The sequence below is a fragment of the Oncorhynchus mykiss genome, chromosome 12 (genome assembly GCF_013265735.2).
Source record: "Oncorhynchus mykiss isolate Arlee chromosome 12, USDA_OmykA_1.1, whole genome shotgun sequence".
Lineage (NCBI taxonomy): Eukaryota > Metazoa > Chordata > Actinopteri > Salmoniformes > Salmonidae > Oncorhynchus > Oncorhynchus mykiss.
In genome coordinates this window covers 81,311,081-81,333,225 of record NC_048576.1, presented here as the reverse complement: position 1 = coordinate 81,333,225, position 22,145 = coordinate 81,311,081, and the positions used below count along the sequence as shown (strand labels likewise).

Sequence of the window (22,145 nt, the reverse complement as noted above, 5' to 3'; positions counted from 1 at the left end):
TTAGCCAGCTAGCTACATTAATATAGTTCCGCTATGTATACAACGAAATACAACAACATTTATCTCCCTCTCTTTCTCCCTGCTCTTTCTCCTTTATTTTTGAATAAATTCATTTGTTCAAAACTGTTCAACTATTGTCTTTCTCTCTCTTTGAGTCAACTACTCATCACATTTTATGCACTGCAGTGCTATAGCTAACTGTAGCTTATGCGATCTTTCTCTGATCCTCTGTTTGGATGGACAACATGTCAGTTCATGCTGCAAGAGCTCTTCCTCCGGAAGTTGTCATAAATACTTTGTAAGTCTATGGAAAAGGGTGAGAAGACTACCGCAGACCTTCAATGCAAAACAGTGTGTTTTAATCAGTTATTTGGTAACATGTATTTAGTATAGTTTAGTATAGTATTTAGTACATATATTTAGTATAGTTTTATCTAAAAATGATAACTTTCTTAATGTTTCACTATTTTCATTTTTATGAAATTCACAGAGTCCTCCCCTTTCTGCTCAGAGGAGCCGCCACTGAAACACACACACACACACACACACACACACACACACACACACACACACACACACACACACACACACACACACACACACACACACACACACACACACACACACACACACAAACTCATAAAAACATTTATACACATACTCACTCATAAAAACATTTAACACAGCTACACGAACACACAGAAAGCCTCAAGTCTATATCCTGTATGTGATATTCACCTTTGGGAGAAAGTGTGGGAGAGCGAGAGAGCTAGGGGAATTTTAAAAAATCAGAGGAGTTGGATGTAAGGAATGTCTTAATTATGGGAACAGAGGACTAACTTCAGTTTAATCCTTAATGAGAAACAGGTTTGAATGGGAGAGAAACTAGAGCTGAGGGGAGAGGGGGCTCTGCATTACATTATCTGGCAACCCACGCTACAGATGTAGGACCTTAATTTGAGACAGTTTGCCACAGTAGAAAAATAATCCTGCAGCAACAGGAAATGGGAAATATTATGTGGATTATTAATAATGTACATTTTGTAGGGGTTAATATATTTTTCGTAAGTCAAAATCAAGTATGATATTTCTAAGTGGAAATTACGAACTTCAGAAGCCTTTTTAAACCTTAAATACACTACAAGTTCTCCTGCAACAGGGGGATCAAATTAAGATCCTAGATCTGTATATACTGTTGATTCTCACTCATAACGGTATCAATGCAAAATATGATGTCTTTTCATGTTTGTACCTCGATTCTATCTCTCCCTTATGCATCTCCACTTCTCCGTTATGCGTACATATGCCTTTTCTCTCCATTCCCTTATCCATCTGTCTTTTCTCCCTCTCTCTTTCTGCCAGAGGAACATTGTTACACATTGTAAACTTTACTCACTGAACGACACCCGGCAGTATAGGGTTTCACAGGCAGACTTTGTATGTGAACCGCTCTGGCAATTAGTAGAGGATAGACTTACAGCGTACCCACTGCACAAAGGAAGGACAGGCCCAATTCCACAAGCCTCTGTCCCTGTTCTGTTCCTCTGCCCCTTTCCATCTGTCAGTCCCACAGGACAGGGTGTGTGTGTGTGTGTGTGTGTGTGTGTGTGTGTGTGTGTGTGTGTGTGTGTGTGTGTGTGTGTGTGTGTGTGTGTGTGTGTGTGTGTGTATGTGTGTGTGTGTGTGTGTGTGTGTGTGTGTATGAATGTGTGTGTGTGTGTGTGTAGACAGTTCATGTGTGTGTGTGTTTGTGTGTGTTGTAGGAGGTTTGTGTGTGTATCTTTGCATTTGGCAGAGGATTTGTGTGTCTCTGTGTCAGAAGGTGTCAGCCATGTGACATTGCATGTACGTGTGTATGTATACAGAGCAGAGGTCAGGGGTTTCTGTGATGCGCTTACTTACATCACCCTGTCATTATCCTTATCCCTTGTACCTTGTTACACTGTCATTGTCACGAACTTGTTAATACGTCACACAAGACAGAATGTAGCACACTGCTTTAATAACGCTGACATAGTGCTTGGTTGACATAGTGGTTGGATGACATAGTGCTTGGTTGACATAGTGCTTGGTTGACGTAGTGCTTGGTTGACATAGTGCTTGGTTGACATAGTGCTTGGTTGACGTAGTGCTTGGTTGACGTAGTGCTTGGTTGACATAGTGCTTGGTTGACATAGTGCTTGGTTGACGTAGTGCTTGGTTGACATAGTGCTTGGTTGACATAGTGCTTGGTTGACATAGTGCTTGGTTGACGTAGTGCTTGGTTGACATAGTGCTTGGTTGACATAGTGCTTGGTTGACATAGTGCTTGGTTGACGTAGTGCTTGGTTGACATAGTGCTTGGTTGACATAGTGCTTGGTTGACGTAGTGCTTGGTTGACGTAGTGCTTGGTTGACGTAGTGCTTGGTTGACGTAGTGCTTGGTTGACGTAGTGCTTGGTTGACATAGTGCTTGGTTGACATAGTGCTTGGTTGACATAGTGCTTGGTTGACGTAGTGCTTGGTTGACATAGTGCTTGGTTGACATAGTGCTTGGTTGACATAGTGCTTGGTTGATGTAGTGCTTGGTTGACATAGTGCTTGGTTGACATAGTGCTTGGTTGACATAGTGCTTGGTTGACGTAGTGCTTGGTTGACATAGTGCTTGGTTGATGTAGTGCTTAGTTGACATAGTGCTTGGTTGAAATAGTACTTGGTTGACATAGTGCTTGGTTGACGTAGTGCTTGGTTGACATAGTGCTTAGTTGATGTAGTGCTTGGTTGACATAGTGCTTGGGTGACATAGTGCTTGGTTGACATAGTGCTTGGTTGACATAGTGCTTGGTTGACATAGTGCTTGGTTGACGTAGTGCTTGGTTGACATAGTGCTTGGTTGATGTAGTGCTTGGTTGACATAGTGCTTGGTTGACGTAGTGCTTGGTTGACATAGTGCTTGGTTGATGTAGTGCTTAGTTGACATAGTGCTTGGTTGACGTAGTGCTTGGTTGACATAGTGCTTGGTTGACATAGTGCTTGGTTGACATAGTGCTTGGATGACATAGTGATTGGTTGACATAGTGCTTGGTTGACATAGTGCTTGGTCTGTTCAGTAACACTACTGACATCATGGCTATTTCACTTTAATTGCATAGTAATGACTTTGAGTGTTTTTTTAAATAACACAATAGAAACTGTTCCTTATTCCATTTCTGTAATAAAATGCTAGTATGCAATTACATAACTGTTGCTGTATCATTAATTTCAGCGTTATTATAGATATTATTGTACATCTGATGCTCAAATGCAAACCTCACTTTTATTCATGATTGGAGTATGGGGTGACTGATCCTGATCTGTGGTTAAGGGACACTTCTATCTTCTACGTACCTACTAGCGAAGGTAGAATCAATGTTCCTCTGCCCTTTATCGCCCCCAAGTGGAAGGGTGGAGGTACACCTGGATGCATCAGAAGTCAAGCGTTAGCCATTGATTGACATGACTAATGAGTGAGGTAACTCTGCATCTTAATAATCTATCCTTCCTCCAAAAGTGTGCACTTGTTCACGTCCCTCCATGGATTTATAAGGACATGACTGGAATATGGAAACTCCCTCTAGCATGCCTACTCCAATACATTGCTTTTAAATTTGTCGAGAGTAGTGATCAAGTGCACATTTCAGGTGGAAGGAGAGAATATTGGGCCGAAACCTCACTTCCACTCTCTTTCAACTGTCTCTTACTGCTAGCTCATTTCTCTCTCTAAATCTCTCTCTCACTTTGTCTCCCTCCCTCCACAGCCTGCTCTCTCTCTCTATGGTAATGATTATAGTGACAATAAACATTTATTTGTGTATTATCAGCCCAAAGTTCTTTCCAGATGAGCACTTAAAAGAACCAAAACAAGGGAAAGCTAGTGGCTGTAATACAGCTGATCAATGGAGCTAGTAGTCTATCACTAGACGCTGACCTTGAGGAACAACTCAATCATAAAGAGAAAGAGAACTAGAAATAGAGAGAGTGAGGGAGAGAGAGTAAGGAGCAAGCGAGGGGACTCAGAGATCCAAGCTGTTTTATTAATCTGCCAATTTTCTCAGATGACGCAAGGACTGGGATTTTGCCTATTCTTTCTCTCTCTCTACCGCTCCATCCTTTCCTCCCTTCATTGTGTCTCTCCCGGTGCCTTGCTCTGGTTGGATGGGAGACGACACACAGCAGGTAGGACTGACTTTACCTCCCTTCTCTTTGTTCCTTCTATCCCTTAACCTATCCTCCCTCTGATCTTTCTCCTCTTCTGAGTGATGTTCTGGACATGTCTTTCATGTTCGTCTCAAATCCTCCCCCACCCATGTGGGATTTACCAGAAATGTAGTTGTACTACCATTGTCAGTGCTATTTTTCATTCACTGAATTGCTATGAATTTGGAGTCCAGGTGCTCATGTCACTTTCCCTCTTTTTCCCTCAGTCAGAATGTGCTGCACATTGACTGTCTTTATATCCTGGTACTGCTACCAGTTTGTCTGTGGTGATGTGTGTATATAGGTGTAGGTGTGTGTGTACATCGTTCATCTTCATTCTATTTCATGGAATGTTCTGTACCATCATTTTTCTTTCACTGGAGTGTAGTCAGTGGTAGTGGTTTGATATTAACAGTGCTATGGAACCTCAGAATTAGCTGACTATGTGACTATCTACATTCCAATGAAGTGCTTTCCCAGCTGTTGCGTTTCAAACAGTTGTGTTTAGAGTCAGAGTGAGAACAAGAGAAAACCAAGACAGAGTTTGCGTTTGGAGAAAAAAAAATTGAGAATTTTCAAAGGATATTTTTGGCAGAAAGAGAGGATGGATAAACTGTTCTGGAGGATTGGGAAGAATACAACTAGGTTCTGCTGGAGGAATTGCATTCCAATGACAGATCGAAAGGAAAGAGGAAAGAGAGAGTATGAGGGAGGATTTATAAATAGCAGAGCTTTAGAAGGGTGAAGAGAGCAGATGTGATAGACAGTCTGTGCTTAAGGAGTTCAAACAACAGATTAATACACTCAGATTACAGTCCGAGAGAGAGGAATGGAGGGGCTGCCACACACACACACACACACACACACACACACACACACACACACACACACACACACACACACACACACACACAGTCAATGATAAATACACAAGCTCCCTATTGTTTATGGAAATCCACTACATCCATTTTCTCTATATGGTCTGACTATGCCCTTAGCACGTGTGTGTGGGCCTATGTGCATATGCTGTATGAGTAAACTCCTTGAACCTAGAATTAAAATTTATGAGGTGAGATTATGTGTGATGCCCGCCTGCATGCCTGTATGCGCATGTGTGTGTGCTGCACACAGTATTCATTGTATGTGTGTATTTGTAAAAATGTTATTGCTTGGTATTACTGCACTGTTGGAGCTAGAAACACAAGCAAACTTTATTTGTCATGTGCGCCGAATACAACAAGTGTAGACCTTACCGTGAAATGCTTACTTACAAGCCCTTAACCAACAGAGCAGTTCAAGAAGAGTTAAGAAAATATTTCCCAAATAAACTAAAGTAAAAAATAATAAAAAGTAACACAATAACAATAACGAGGCTATATACGGGGGTACCGGTACCGAGTCAGTCGGTGGCCATTTGATTAATTGTTCAGCAGTCTTATGGCTTGGGGGTAGAAGCTGTTAAGGAGCCTTTTGGTCCTAGACTTGGAGCTCCAGTATCGCTTGCCGTGCGTTAGCAGAGAAAACAGTCTATGACTTGGGTGACTGGAGTCTCTGACAATTTTATGGTCTTTCCTCTGACACCGCCAATTATGTAGGTCCTGGATTGTAGGAAGCTTGGTCCCAGTGATGTACTGGGCCGTACGCACTACCCTCTGTAGCGCTTTACAATCAGATGCCGAGCAGTTGCCATACCAGGCAGTGATGCAACCAGTCAGAATGCTCTCGATGGTGCAGCTGTAGAACTTTTTGAGGATCTGGGGACCCATGCTAAATCTTTTCATTCTCCTGAGGGGGTAAAGGTTTTGTTGTGCCCTTTTCACAACTGTCTTGGTGTGATTGGACCATGATAGATTGTTGGTGATGTGGACACTAAGGAACTTGAAACTCTCGACCTGCTCCACTACAGCCCCGTTGATGTTAATGGGGGCCTGTTCGGCCCGCCTTTTCCTGTAGTCCATGATCAGCTCCTTTGTTTTGCTCACATTGATGGAGAGGTTGTTGTCCTGGCACCACGCTGCCAGTTCTCTGACCTCCTCCCTATAGACTGTCTCATCATTGTCGGTGATCAGGCCTAACACTGTTGTGTCGTCAGCAAACTTAATGATGGTGTTGGAGTCGTTTTTGGCCACGCAGTCATGGGTGAACAGGGAGTACAGGAGGGGACTAAGTACACACCCCTGAGGGGCCCCAGTTTTGAAGATGTGTTGTTGCCTATCTTTACCGCCTGGGAGCTGCCCGTCAAGAAGTCTTTACCGCCTGGGAGCTGCCCGTCAAGAAGTCAAGGATCCAGTTGCAGAGGGAGGTGTTTAGTCTCAGGGTCCTTAGCTTGGTGATGAGCTTCATGGGCTCTATGGTGTTGAACTCTGAGCTGTAGTCAATGAGCAGCATTCTCACATAGGTGTTCCTTTTGTCCAGGTGGGAAAGGACAGTGTGGAGTGCGATTGAGATTGCGTCATCTTTGTATCTGTTGGGGCGGTATGCGAATTGGAGTGAGTCTCCGGTAGGATGCTGTTGATGTGAGCCATGACCAGCCTTTCAAAGCACTTCATGGCTACCGACGTGAGTGCTATGGGCGGTAATCATTTAGACAGGTTACCTTCACTTCCTTGGGCACAGGGACTATGGTGGTCTGCTTGAATATAGGTATTACAGACTCAGTCAGGGAGAGGTTGAAGATGTCAGTGAAGACACTTGCCACTTGCCAGTGAAGACACTTACACGTCCTGGTAATCAATCTGGCCCCGCGGCTTTGTGAATGTTGACCTGTTAAAGGTCTTGCTCACATCGGCTACCGAGAGCGTTATCACACAGTCGAGCATAAAAGGCATTTAGCTCGTCTGGTAGGCTCACGTCACTGGGCAGCTCACGTCTGGGTTTCCCTTTCTAGTTCGTAATAGTTTTCAAGCCCTGCCACATCCGACGAGTGTCAGAGCCAGTGTCGTAGGATTCAATCTTAATCCTGTATTGATCCTTGCGATAACATCTGCAAATCTGTGTATGTGACCAATAAACATTGATTTTATGTTTCTATATGGACTTGTTAACCTATACATATCAGTGCAGTGTTGTAGTAGTGTCCAGTTGAAAGTTTCATGACCCCCTCCCTTGTTCTCTCTGGAAGAAGGGATGGGGATATGGGATTATATCTCTTTCCCTGCAAAAATCACACCAAACAGTCAACAAATGGAAATAATCCCCTCCTCACACACACACACACACACACACACACACACACACACACACACACACACACAACATGCTCACGTGATAAAGACAAATGCATACACAATCTCATACACACATACACAGAGCTCAATGTAAATGCATATAAACTCCCGTGTCCTGTTAGTTAATAGGGCTGTAGACAAGGGGTGGGGGTTTAGCGGTGGGCTCGCCATCACACAGCTGTTCAGTCTCTTAAACCCACATCACTGATTGGTCAGGGGCAGGGAGGGTCACTGATTGGATGACAGCATGCGTGGGTCTCTGCATGGTGGAGTTCAATTAATACCCCAGTCATTGGTTAATACTTTTGAGGCGGCAGGTGGCCTAGTAGTTTGAGCGTTGGGCCAGTAACCGAAATGTTGCTGGTAAAAATGTGTAAAGGTAAAAATGTGTCTTTCTGCACCTGAACAAGGCAGTTAACCCACTGTTCCCTGGTAGGCTGTCATTGTAAATAAGAATTTGTTCTTAACTGACTTGCCAAGTTAAATAAAGTTTATAATATATATATATATATATATATATACTGTCATTAAAGACCATCCTTCATTCACCACTGACACAGTGCCTTTGGAAAGTATTCACACCCCTTGACTTTGTCCACGTTTTGTTGTGTTACAGACTTAATTTAAACATGATTAAACTGAGATTTTGTGTCCCTGGCCTACACACAATGTCAAAGTAGAATTATGTTTTTATTATTATTATTTTAATTAAAAATTAAAAGCTGAAATGTCTTGAGTCAATAAGTATTCAACCCCTTTGTTATGGCAAGCCTAAATAAGTTCAGCAGTACAAACTAGCTTAACCAGTAACATAATAAGTTGCATGGATTCACTCTGTGTGCAATAATAGTGTTTAACATGATTTTGAATGACTACCTCATCTCTGTACCGCATATATACAATTATCTGTACAGTCCCTCAGTCAAGCAGTGAATTTCAAACTCAGATTCAACCACAAAGACCAGGGTTTTCCAATGCCTCACAAAGAAGGGCACCTATTGCTAGATGGGTAAAAAAAACAGACATTGAATAACCCTTTGAGCATGGTGAAGTCATTCCTTAGTATCAATACACCCAGTCACTACAAAGATACAGGTGTCCTTCCTAACTCAGCTGCCGGAGAAAAAGGAAACCGCTCAGGGATTTCACTTTGAGGCCAATGGTGACTTTAAAACAATTACAGAGTTTAATGGCTGTAATGGCAGAAAACTGAGGATGGATCAACAACATTGTAGTTACTCCACAATATTAACCTAACTGACAGAGTGAAAAGAAGGATGTCTTTAGAGAATAAAAATATTTAGAAACTGCGTCATGTTATGGGTATGCTTGTGATCGACAAGGACTAGGGAGTTTTTTATGATAAAAATAAATGGAATGGAGCTAAGCACAGGCAAAATCCTACAGGAAAACCTGGTTCAGTCTGCTTTCCACCAGACACTGGGAGATGAATTCACCTTTCAGCAGGACAAATCTACAATGGAGTTGCTTACCAAGAAGACAGTTAATGTTTCTGAGTGGCCCGAGTTACAGTTTTGACTTAAATCTACTTGAAAATCTATGGCAAGACCTAAAAATGGTTGCCTAGCAATGATCAACTACCAATTTGACAGAGCTTAAATAATTTTGAAATAACAATGGGCAAATGTGGCATAATCTAGAGACTTACCAAAAAAGACTCACAGCTTTAATCGCTGCCAAGGTTGCATCTAGAAATTACTGACCCAGGCGTGTGAATACTTATGTAAACTAGATATTTCTGTATTTAATTTTAAATATTTGTTTAAAAATTTCAGAACATTCTTTTCACTTTGTCACTATGGGGTATTGTGTGTAGATTTCTGAAGACACTGTAGATACTGATCGTCATAGTCACAGTCACAGTGATAGATACTGATCATAATAGTGACAGTCACAGTGAAAGATACTGATCATCATAGTGACAGTCACAGTGATAGATACTGATCATCATAGTGACAGTGACAGTGATAGATGCTGATCATCATAGTGACAGTGACAGTGATAGATGCTGATCGTCATAGTAACAGTGACAGTGATGGATGCTGATCGTCATAGGGACAGTGATAGATGCTGATCGTCATAGTGACAGTGACAGTGATAGATGCTGATCGTCATAGTGACAGTGATAGATGCTGATCATCATAGTGACCGTGACAGTGATAGATGCTGATCGTCATAGTGACAGTGACAGTGATAGATACTGATCATCATAGTGACAGTGACAGTGATAGATACTGATCATAATAGTGACAGTCACAGTGATAGATGCTGATCATCATAGTGACAGTGACAGTGATAGATACTGATCATCATAGTGACAGTGACAGTGATAGATACTGATCATCATAGTGACAGTGACAGTGATAGATGCTGATCGTCATAGTGACAGTGATAGATACTGATCATCATAGTGACAGTGATAGATGCTGATCGTCATAGTGACAGTGATAGATACTGATCATCATAGTGACAGTGACAGTGATAGATGCTGATCATCATAGTGACAGTGACAGTGATAGATACTGCTCATCATAGTGACAGTGACAGTGATTGATGCTGATCATCATAGTCATAGTGACAGTGATAGATACTGATCATCATAGTGACAGTGACAGTGATAGATACTGGTCGTCATAGTGACAGTGATAGATACTGATCATCATAGTGACAGTGACAGTGATAGATTCTGATCATCATAGTGACAGTGATAGATACTGATCGTCATAGTGAAAGTGATAGTCATATTGATAGTGATCGTGATGCTGATAGTGATACTGATAGGGATTGTGAGAGAGATCATAACATAGCTAGTTTGTTTTCAGATCCAATGTTAATATGTGCATTGATAGCTCAGCGATATTGGATTACATACTATGGTGATGTAAGTCTCTCCTCCTAAGAGAGAGAGAAGAGAGAGAGATTAGCTGTCCTGACTTGACTGGCATGACCATTCAGGGGATGTGAGTATCTCTGGAATCTGGATGCATGGAACTAGTATCACTCTGGTCTTCTTGCTGATCCAGGAGAGCTCAACATGGCACGACACGTAAAGAAAATCACCACTGCCAGTAACACCCCTGCCAGTAAGGATTACAGCTTCCTCCTCCCGTTGAGACTTGCTGTCTTTGAAGTATCCTCCTTCATCCCTGGTGCTTTATGTTCATTTCTAACACATGTTTCTGTTCTGAGTGCTTCCCTAAAGCCTTTTCCTGAGGAATACTAGCTTTCCTCTCAGAGAGATCATGGCCTTTGAACCTACCTGCCAAGGTTGTAATATCTCTGTCATGTTTGACCAAATCCTGGATTTACCGTAAGGGCTCTGACTTAACAGTGTAATCCCATTGACTGTCTGCTTTTATGTATATAGTATCTTGTAAAAGACTGACAATCATATAGCTAGCAAGCCTGCATTCAAGATACTGTTCTGGGTGCTGAGATTATGATGAACATATAACTAAGCACATTACTCATCTGTGATATGATGTAACATAAACGAATATGACATGTCCCTATGGCTAGCTCTGGTCCAGGGCTACATGTGGTCTATCTTACCTTTCAGTCTGTTGGAGGCTAGCTCTGGTCCAGGGCTACATGTGGACTGCACAAGACAGTAGTTTTGGAATTGTTAGTTAGATTACTTGTTGGTTATTACTGCATTGTCGGAACTAGAAGCACAAGCATTTCGCTACACTCGCATTAACATCTGCTAACCATGTGTATGTGACAAATAAAATTTGATTTGATTTGATTTGATTTGTCTATCTTACCTTTCAGTCTGTTGGAGGCTAGCTTTGGTCCAGGGCTACATGTGGACTATCTTACCTTTCAGTCTGTTGGAGGCTAGCTCTGGTCCAGGGCTACATGTGGACTTTCTTCCCTGTTGGTCTATTGGAGGCTAGCTCTGGTCCAGGGCTACATGTGGACTTTCTTCCCTGTTGGTCTATTGGAGGCTAGCTCTGATCCAGGGTTACATGTGGACTTTCTTCACTGTTGGTCTATTGGAGGCTAGCTCTGGTCCAGGGTTACATGTGGACTTTCTTCACTGTTGGTCTATTGGAGGCTAGCTCTGGTCCAGGGCTACATGTGGACTTTCTTCACTGTTGGTCTATTGGAGGCTAGCTCTGGTCCAGGGTTAAATGTGGACTTTCTTCACTGTTGGTCTATTGGAGGCTAGCTCTGGTCCAGGGTTACATGTGGACTTTCTTCACTGTTGGTCTATTGGAGGCTAGCTCTGGTCCAGGGTTACATGTGGACTTTCTTCACTGTTGGTCTATTGGAGGCTAGCTCTGGTCCAGGGTTACATGTGGACTTTCTTCACTGTTGGTCTATTGGAGGCTAGCTCTGGTCCAGGGTTACATGTGGACTTTCTTCACTGTTGGTCTATTGGAGGCTAGCTCTGGTCCAGGGTTACATGTGGACTTTCTTCACTGTTGGTCTATTGGAGGCTAGCTCTGGTCCAGGGTTACATGTGGACTTTCTTCACTGTTGGTCTATTGGAGGCTAGCTCTGGTCCAGGGTTACATGTGGACTTTCTTCACTGTTGGTCTATTGGAGGCTAGCTCTGGTCCAGGGTTACATGTGGCATTTCTTCACTGTTGGTCTATTGGAGGCTAGCTCTGGTCCAGGGTTACATGTGGACTTTCTTCGCTGTTGGTCTATTGGAGGCTAGCTCTGGTCCAGGGTTACATGTGGACTATTTTCCGTGTCGGTCTGTTGGAGCCTTGGAGGCTAGCTCCCAATCCCACTGTTCAGGCCATTCCTACATTTCCTAGAGACGGAAAATGATCCCTTAGTCTAGGGAAGAAAATGGATTTACAACACGGCTACAGCAGGCTACAGGTCATTGAGCATGTCACTGCAATTTATGCACTGTTCAATCTTCAGGATATATCCTCATTACATGATGCAGGATGCATCCTGACGTTTGGTAGGACAGTGGGTCAGGCATAGAGATCTTATTAAATTCCTACTGTATATGTCATTCTATGGGGTCGGGTCCTCTGTCTGACCTCCTCCAAGGTCTTAATACCCATCCTAAGAGCTGTAGACCTGGGCTGTAGACTTGGCACTGCCATCCTACTGAACAAAGTATTGGCACCCTTTCCCTTTATAGTGCACTACTTTTGGCCAGAGCCCTATGGGCCTGGGTCAATTGTACACTATATAGAGAAAAGATTGCTATTTGGGATGCACATAAACACTCTGTGTGTTCATTGGTCTACTCTGTGCATTTCTGATAGTACAGTGATTCTACAGTTCATCAGATCATGGTGGAGTTTCTGACTCACACTCCAACAGTAGGACTGCTGGGTAATTGGAGTACAGTACATGGTCTCCAGGATGTTTGTAAACATTGTTCTTAATGTTAAGAATGAAATGAATTTTGCAAAGAGGATTGGTACAGTAACAGAAACAGGGAGCCCCCTCCGCCCCTCCCCTTCCCCCCACCGCACAGTTCACAAGGGATTATATCGGTCTGCTATCGAAACTTGGCAAGAGATTCCCCTCCCCCCAATTTTTTTGGTTGCATTTGCTGGCAATCCCTCTTTATGCCCGGGCAGCAACTGTTGTTGGACTTTAAACGACAGATGAAGACAAGCTGATGAACAGAGCAGGGAAAGAGAGCATGATGGAGAGAAGTGAGGTCAAAGGGTGAGGTCCATAGAGAGTGGAGGAGGTAAAGAAGGAAGGAGAGAGGAAATAGAAGGAGGTTAGACTAGACTGGTCTACGTGCATTTTGGTGAGTGTTTTCTCTATTCTTCCTTATGCAGAAATGCCATCTGCATGGCTGATGAATTATAATCATGTGCGATTGTGCAGTGGAGGCTGTCTGTTTGTAAATGTGCCACTCAGGTTCCTGACGCTGACTTCACACACCGCCATGTTGCTCTCCAGATGTGTTTATCTCTGGTGGGAGTGGGATTCATCATCCCTCTCTACACTCTGTTGGAGCTGGTGCTGCTGGTCACTGCATTGGAACACTGGAACAGACAGACTAGGCAGACTGAGTAGTTATTAGTTGAATATTATTATAATGTATCAAACCTGATCAGATTTACATTGCTTACATAATATTGGTGCTTTTATGTAAAGGTCTTATTTGGATTGCATGTCCACCTATTGTTTTGACTATGTTTGAACCTGTCTAGTCTGATCTCTGATGTTAGGCTGGATGTTCCTTCTCTGGTAGAAGTGGGGGGGGGGTTGGTTTAGGTTGTGATGTGGGGGTTACTTCAGTGATTCTCTGGTTGACTTGAATATAATTGTGCACTATCACTCACATTGTCAGATTATCGTTGATCATTCCTATGACATGACTCTCAGATGATTGTCAGAGTGCTTTCTTACTCCGTCTCCCTCCGTCTCTCTCCGTCTCTCCCCGTTTCTCTCCGTCTCTCCCCGTCTCTCCACGTCTCTCCCCGTCTCTCTCCGTCTCTCTCCGTCTCTCTCCGTCTCTCCCCGTCTCCCTCCGTCTCTCTCCGTCTCTCTCCGTCTCTCTCCGTCTCTCCCCGTCTCCCTCCGTCTCTCTCCGTCTCTCTCCGTCTCTCTCCGTCTCTCCCCGTCTCTCTCCGTCTCTCCCCGTCTCTCTCCGTCTCTCTCCGTCTCTCCCCGTCTCTCTCTGTCTCTCTCCGTCTCTCTCCGTATCTCTCCCAACTGTTTTCCATCCATCTTTCTCCACCTCCATATCCTGTATTATTCAGGTTGTGGGTACATTCCTTCTCAATGTTATGACATTTATCAGACCTTAAACTGACTGATCTGTCAGATCTATGTTACTCATCTTAGTCAACAGCACCCAACGGTTTCGGTCTTTCCTTGGTATGGTGATGGTGTTAAACTGGTCTGAAAACAACTCCTCGCCTCTTCCCCCTCTGTCTTTTCAGATCTCAAGGAACCAGGTGTAAGACAACAATATGGTGTACGTTTCCCCAAGCCAATAGAAAGGCTAAGGGGAGCCAGTGTGATGCTTACACCAGATGAAGAGGCATGGGGCTGTTTTCTGACCAGGCAGATGTGTTGTCACACCTCCCTCTCTCACTGTCTCCCTCTCTACCACAGACAGGATGACGAATCAGCAGCCAGTCCACCAGTCTAACAAGGCCCATTATGATGAGGCACCCATTGTTGGAGCTGGAGTGTTGGATTTGTTGGAACCCAAACTTCCCAATAGTTTCTTGGGAACCTACTGTGGCTTCCTCATCCGAAACTCACTGCTCGTCCTCACTATACTGGGTAGGTGCCTACCTCGCTTCATGGTGGTCAACTGTCAGGAAATCAATTATTTCATCGCCTTCAGTGGTTATAAAGTGTTACGCTGCATTTCAGCTCTCTGTACTACCTGTGCTTGCTAACAATTTTTATACATAAACATTTTATTCAATGTTTTATTAGCCCATCCCCCTCTTCGCACGACAATAACAAACTTTCTCTTATTTTTTTACAGCTTTCTCACACACATTTTACACCCATGGCAATTCTCTCTTTGTTTTCTTCACCGTAGTTACATATCAAGAATATAGTTAGTACATACAGTGCATTCGGAAAGTATAAAGACCCCTTACATTTTTCCCACGTTTTGTTAAGTTACAGCCTCATCAATTCCCTCATCAATCTACACATAAAACGCCATAATGACAAAAGAAAAACACGTTTTTAGACATTTTTGCAAATGTATAAAAACAAAGAAATAGAAATATCACATTTACATAAGTATCAGATACTTTACTCAGTACTTTGTTGAGGCACCTTTGGCAGCGATTACAGCCTTGAGTCTTCTTGGGTATGACGCTTTGCACACCTGTATTTTGGAGGTTTCTTCCATTCTTCTCTGCAGATCCTCTCAAGTTCTGTCAGGTTGGATGGGAAGCGTCGCTGCACAGCTATTTTTCAGGTCTCTACAGAGATGTTCGATCAGGTTCAAGTCCGGGCTCTTGCTGGGCCACTCAAGGACATTCAGAAACTTGTCCTAAAGCCACTAGTGGCTTGGCTGTGTGCTTAGGGTTGTTGTCCTATTGGAAGGTGAACCTTCGCCCCAGTCTGAGGTCCTGAGCGCTCTGGAACAGGTTTTCATCAAGGATCTTTCTGTACTTTGCTCCGTTCATCTTTCCCTCGATCCTGACTAGTCTCCCAGTCCCTGACGCTGAAAAACATCCCCACAGCATTATGCTGCCACCACCATGCTTCACTGTAGGGATGGTGCCAGGTTTCCTCCAGACGTGACACTTGGCATTCAGGCCAAAGGGTTCAATCTTGGTTTAATCAGACCAGAGAATCTTTTTTCTTATGGTCTGAGAGTCCTTTAGAGGCCTTTTGGCAAACTCCAAGCAGTCTGTCATGTGCCTTTTACTGAGGAGTGGCTTCCGTCTGGCCAATCTACCATAAAGGCCTGATTGGTGGAGTGCTGCAGAGATGGTTGTCCTTCTGGAAGGTTCTCCCATCTCCACAGAGGAACTCTGGAGCTCTGTCAGAGTGACCATCGGGTTCTTGGTCACCTCCCTGATCAAGGCCCTTCTCCCCAGATTGCTCAGTTTGGCCGGGCGGCCAGCTCTAGGAAGAGCTTAGTGGTTCCAAACGTCTTCCATTTAAGAATGATGGAAGCCACTGTGGTCTTGGGGACCTTCAATGCTGCAAAAAAAAATTGGTACCCTTCCCCAGATCTGTGCCTCGACACAGTCCTGTCTCGGAGCTCTACGGACAATTCCTTCGACCTCATGGCTTGGTTTTTGCTCTGATATGCACTGTCAGCTGTGGGACCTTATATAGACAGATGTGTGCCTTTCCAAATCATGTCCAATCAATTGAATTTACCACAAGTGGACTCCAATCAAGTTGTAGAAACATCTCAAGGATGATCAATGGAAACAGGATGGACCTGAGCTCAATTTCGAGTTTCATAGCAAAGGGTCTGAATACTTGTAGTAACGTTTTCGCTTTATCATTATGGGGTTTTGTGTGTAGATTAATGAGGATTTAAATATTTTTTTAATCCATTTTAGAAAAAGGCTGTAACGCAACAAAGTGTGGAAAAGGTCCAGGGGTCTGAATACTCTCCTAATGCACTGTACACATCACTTATTTTTGGCACGAGTGTACTTACTGTAAATCCACCTGGAATGGAAATGAAATCCAATGAGTCAGGCGCTGTGATTATAAACCCTCTCGAAATGCTCTTCTGAAGCGTTTCACTGGAATCTCTTCTCTCTGCGCTCTCACGGAAGCTGTAAGGGTGACAGAGGAAACCATTACGTGGCTGTTGTGCTTACTCCTCTCCTCTGTGAACTGTAACAGGTGTAATAGCGGGGTCGCTGTTTGGGATGCTGCTGCGGTATGTTTCTATTACAGACCCCAACACCCTGATGCTGGTGTCCTTTCCTGGAGACATCCTCATGAGGATGCTGAAGATGCTCATCTTGCCCCTCATCATCTCCAGCCTCATCACAGGTACACTGTTGTAATACACACACACACACACACACAAACAGTCTTATACAGCTAACCTTGTGGGGACACACAATTCCATCCCATTCAAAATCCTATTTTCCCTAACCCCTAACCCTAACCCTAAACCTAACCCTTACCCTAACCTGTACTCTTACCCTTACCCTAATCCTGACCCTAACCTTAACCATAACCCTAACCTTAACCTTAACCTTAACCTTAACCCAAAAACCTTAACCTTAAACCTTACCCTAACTCCTAATTCTAACCCTAAACTAACCCTAGCCCCAAACCCTTAATGTAATTCTAACCGTAGCACTAATTCTAACCTTAACCCTAAACCCCCTAGAAACCCCCATCTAAACTTAACCCTAAACCCCCATTTGACCTCGTGCGGACTAACAGAATGTCCCCAGGTGGTCAAATTTGTGTTTGTTTACTATTCCTGTTGGAACTTCTGGTTCCCACAAGAATATAGTTAAACACACACACACACACAGGTGGAAGGTGCCCTGCTCATCAGCCTGTCTCTCTCCCTCCCAGGTCTGGCTGGTCTGGATGCTCGTTCCAGTGGGAGGATGGGCTCCAGGGCCATGGTCTACTACATGTCCACTACGGTCATAGCTGCCATCCTGGGGGTCATCCTGGTCCTGGGGATCCACCCGGGAAACCCCAAACTCAGGAGCAGTCAGGAGCAGGACACGGCCCCCAAGAACCAGGAGGTCAGCAGTCTGGACGCCTTCCTGGACCTCATCAGGAACCTGTTCCCTGAAAACCTGGTGCAGGCCTGCTTCCAACAGGTAGGACCCAGACCCAGAACTAGAACTGGACCCAGACGCAGAACTAAACCCTGACCCCATCAAACAATGGATGTTCAGTTGTTATTGTGAGATTTGGACCCTATCAAAGCCTGACTTTAATGACCAGCATTGGGAATGTGTGGCTTATGGGGCAATTGTGTCCAATTCACAATTGATTGTTACAGAGAATTCAGAAAGTATTACTCCCCTTTACTTTCCCCACATTTTGTTGTGTTAAAAAGTGGGATTAAAATGGATTTCATTGTCTTTTTTGTCAATGATCTACACTAAATACTCTGTAATGTAAAACTGGAAGAACAATTCTAACATTTGTAAAATATTTGTGAAAAACAAAACAGTAATATATCTTGGTTAGAAAAGTACTCAACCCCATTACATGTTAGAGTCACCTTTGGCAGCGATTACAGGTCTGAGTCTTTCTGGGTAAGTCTGTAAGAGCTTTGGATTGTACAATATTTGCACATTCTTTTCAAAATTCTTCAAGCTCTGTCAAAACTGTAACTAGGCCACTCAGGAACATTCAACGTCATCTTGGTAAGCAACTCCACTGTTTATTTGGCCTTGTGTTTGAAGTTATTGCCCTGCTATCTGTTGGAAAGCAGACTGAACCAGGTTTTCCTCTAGGATTTTGACTGTGCTTAGCTCTATTCTGTTTCTTTTTATCCTAAAAAAATACTCCCTTAGTCATTGCCGATCTCAAACATACCCATAACATGATGCAGCCACCGCCATGCTTAAAAAAATTTGAGTGAGTGATACTCAGGGATGTGTTCTGTTGGATTTTCCCCAAACATAAAACTTTGTATCCAGGACATAAAGGTAATTTCATTGCCACATGTTTTTGTAGTTTTACTTTAGTGCCTTACTGCAAACAGATGCATATTTAGGAACATTTGTATTCTGTCAGGCATTCTTCTTTTCACTCTGTTGATTAGGTTAGTATTGTGGTGTAACTACAATGTCGTTGATCCATCCTCAGTGTTCTCCTATCACAGCTCATAAACTCTGTAACTGTTTTAAATAGGCGCCCCTCTTTGCGAGGCATTGGAAATGTTACGGTTTTCTTCCGTCAAAGGAGAGGAGGACCAAAATGCAGCGTGTTTATTTCGATTCATGTTTAATAAAAATAATAAACACGAACAATACAAACAATAAACATAACGTGAAAACCTAAACAGCCTTATCTGGTGCAAACAAACACTGAGACAGGAACAATCACCCACGTAACACTCAAAGAATATGGCTGCCTAAATATGGTTCCCAATCAGAGACAACGATAAACACCTGCCTCTGATTGAGAACCACTCCAGACAGCCATAGACTATTCTAGACAACCCCACTATACCACAATCCCAATACCTACAAAAACCCCAAGACAAAACACACCACATAATAAACCCATGTCACACCCTGGCCTAACCAAAATAATAAAGAAAACATAAAATACTAAGACCAGGGCGTGACAGGAAAACCTGATCTTTGTGGTTGAATCTGAGTCCATTGTGTGACTTATTAAGCAAATTTGTGCTTTTTAATTTATTTAGGCTTGCCATAACAAAGGTGTTGAATACTTATTGACTCAACACATTTCAACTCTTCATTTGTAATTAATATGTAAAAATTCCTCAAATATAATTCCACTTTGACATTATGGGGCATTGTTTGAAGGCCAGTGACCAAACATCTCTATTTAATCCATTTTAAATTCCAGCTGTAACACAACAACATGTGGAAGAAGTTAAGGGGAGCAAATACTTTCGAAGGGACTGTATATGCACAGACTAGTTCATAAAAAAGGAATGGCTTATGTCATCACGGAAGTAGAGTTTTGCTTTAGAGTAGAGAAGGGTATTTACAGTACTATATAGAGAACATTTTGACAGAAATGCAGCTAGAACCTTAAAGTCCCATATTATGATCCTTCCATTTCCCAGAAAATTACGACTTTGCAGAACCACACGTGAGTGGTGTTAGCTGTGCAGATCCTAATTCCCTCTCTTTATTCCAAGCTTTTGTTGTTACATTGGACATTTGATGTCTCCCTCTGAACATCTTTCCCCTTGTATTGACCATTAGCTGTTCTTGTGTTGACATTTTCATTTGACATTAAAGGAATTTATCAGAGGCCAGCGCGAATTTATCAGAGGCCAGCGCGACTTATAGTTAATGTATTTCTCTTAAGATAGCTAGGTGAGACAACCACACATCGTAGTCGTAGTGAGAATAGTTTTCCTCTGGAGAAGTTATCAGCAAAGTCAGTGCTAGTAGGAAAAGACAAGTGCAGGTTTTAATTTTTTATTTTTAGGGGCGAGGAGGGAGGGAATGAGACTGAGATGTCTTATTTAAGATACTCTTTGAAGAGGTAGGGTTTCAGACGTTTTTGGAAGATGAGCCGGGACTCTACTGTCCTAGCATCAAGGGGACATGATCCTGTACCTAGGTGGCTGATCATAGGACAGAACAGGAGAGGACAGGAGAGGACAGGAGACTACAGGGCAGGATAGGGCAGGACAAGACTGTGTGATTTACAAAGCAACGCTGCCTGGCAGATATGATTGCTGTTAATCCAAGCAGGCGGATCATTTTTAAGCGATAATCCAGGCCTCAATCATGTCGCAGCAGTTCCCTTCTTTTGTCCAAATCCTGTTTTTTCTTTCTCTCTCCTTATCCCTCTCATTCTCTCTCTCTCTCCTTATCGCTCTCATTCTCTCTCTCTCTCCTTATCGCTCTCATTCTCTCTCTCTCCTTATCACTCTCATTCTCTCTCTCTCCTTATCGCTCTCATTCTCTCTCTCCTTATCACTCTCATTCTCTCTCTCTCCTTATCGCTCTCATTCTCTCTCTCTCCTTATCGCTCTCATTCTCTCTCTCTCCTTATCGCTCTCATTCTCTCTCTCTCCTTATCGCTCTCATTCTCTCTCTCTCCTTATCGCTCTCATTCTCTCTCTCTCCTTATCGCTCTCATTCTCTCTCTCTCCTTATCGCTCTCATTCTCTCTCCTTATCACTCTCATTCTCTCTCTCTCTCCTTATCGCTCTCATTCTCTCTCTCTCTCTTTATCGCTCTCATTATCTCTCTCTCCTTATCGCTCTTATTCTCTCTCTCTCCTTATCGCTCTCATTCTCTCTTTCTCCTTATCTCTCTCATTCTCTCTCTCTCCTTATCTCTCTCACTCTCTCTCTCTCTTTCATGCGTGTGTGTCTGAATGATTAGAAATACTCTGTGTTAGACTGGGTGAGGGTCAGACCTTCTGTTGGTGCTAATCTCTTTACAGCGCCATTGGGTTGTCTTCATTTATTACAGTAAGGCATCTGCCTAGTGTGACTGTGTGTGTGTATGTGTGTGTGTGTGTGTGTGTGTATGTGTGTGTGCTTGTGTGCTTGTGAGTGTGTGTGCATGCGTGTGTGTGTGCTGTTCAGCCCTGGGCTTATAAGGATCCTTTGTCTCGTTATGTGCTGTCACTGTGTTTGTCTTCGTCAGAGATTAATTGATATTGTAATTGCTTTTGCAGATCAGCCAAGAAATTGCATGATGATCCCCAGCCCCCTTTTCCATATTTCCTCTTCTCTCTCCTTCTCCCTCTCTATCCCTCTCTCTCTCCCTCCCCCTCTCTTCTTCTCTGTCTGCATAAACATATCTCTCATCTTTCTGGTGGTTGCTCTCTCTCTCTCTCTCTCTCGCTCTCTCTCTCTATATTCTCCACCCCCTCTCCACCCACCTCTCTCTCTTTCTCTCTATTCTCCACCCCCTCTCCACCACCTCTCTCTCTTTCTCTCTATTCTCCACCCCCTCTCCACCACCTCTCTCTCTTTCTCCCTATTCTCCACCCCCTCTCCACCCCACCTCTCTCTCTCTCTCTCTCAATTCTCCACCCCCCTCTTCACCCCACCTCTCACTCTCTCTCTCTTCAGGTTCAAACAGTGGCAAAGAAAGTGTCAGTGATGCCCCCGAACCAGACAGAACCTGTCATAGTCAGCAAGAAGAAACTGGAGTTCAAATGGGGCATGAATGTTCTGGGTGAGAGAATGCTATGGTTCTTTCCTCTCTATTCACTGAGGGGGCAACAATGTCCTGTTCGGTTCAACTCTCTTTCTGTTGATTGGACGGAATACTATTATGTCTATTTCCTTTTGTTTCATTGGTTTAGTTATATTCATCATGTATTCATCATTCATGTTGAGGGAGCACATTGGTTATTTATGAACAGATGATTTAATGTTGTAATGATGTTTTCTGAAGGTTTAATTGGGTTCTTCATCACATTTGGAATGTGCATGGGGAAGATGGGAGAGAAGGGGAAGCTCATGTCAGAGTTCTTCAACATCCTCAACGAGATCATCATGAAGATGGTGGGCATGATCATGTGGTACGTGTCTCTCTGTGTCATCCTGTCTGTGTCTTCCTGTCTGTGTCCCTGTCTGTG

General features: G+C 43.3%; 1 protein-coding gene across 2 annotated transcripts in view; it reads left to right on the top strand.

The window, feature by feature from the left end:
* Positions 1-4,083: 4,083 nt before the first annotated feature.
* LOC110538991 (excitatory amino acid transporter 2) overlaps positions 4,084-22,145 on the top strand; it is a 27,070-nt gene continuing 9,008 nt past the window's right edge. The window contains exons 1-6 of one of the 2 annotated variants that reach the window (XM_036938676.1): positions 4,084-4,194; positions 14,523-14,696; positions 16,752-16,904; positions 17,445-17,701; positions 21,634-21,739; positions 21,962-22,088. In XM_036938676.1, the coding sequence (XP_036794571.1) occupies positions 14,528-14,696; positions 16,752-16,904; positions 17,445-17,701; positions 21,634-21,739; positions 21,962-22,088 (812 nt within the window). In that variant the 5' untranslated portion in view covers positions 4,084-4,194; positions 14,523-14,527. Of the gene's footprint in view, positions 4,195-13,010; positions 13,204-14,522; positions 14,697-16,751; positions 16,905-17,444; positions 17,702-21,633; positions 21,740-21,961; positions 22,089-22,145 lie in introns of those variants that run through there. The other variant, XM_036938677.1, reaches the window with a different exon arrangement.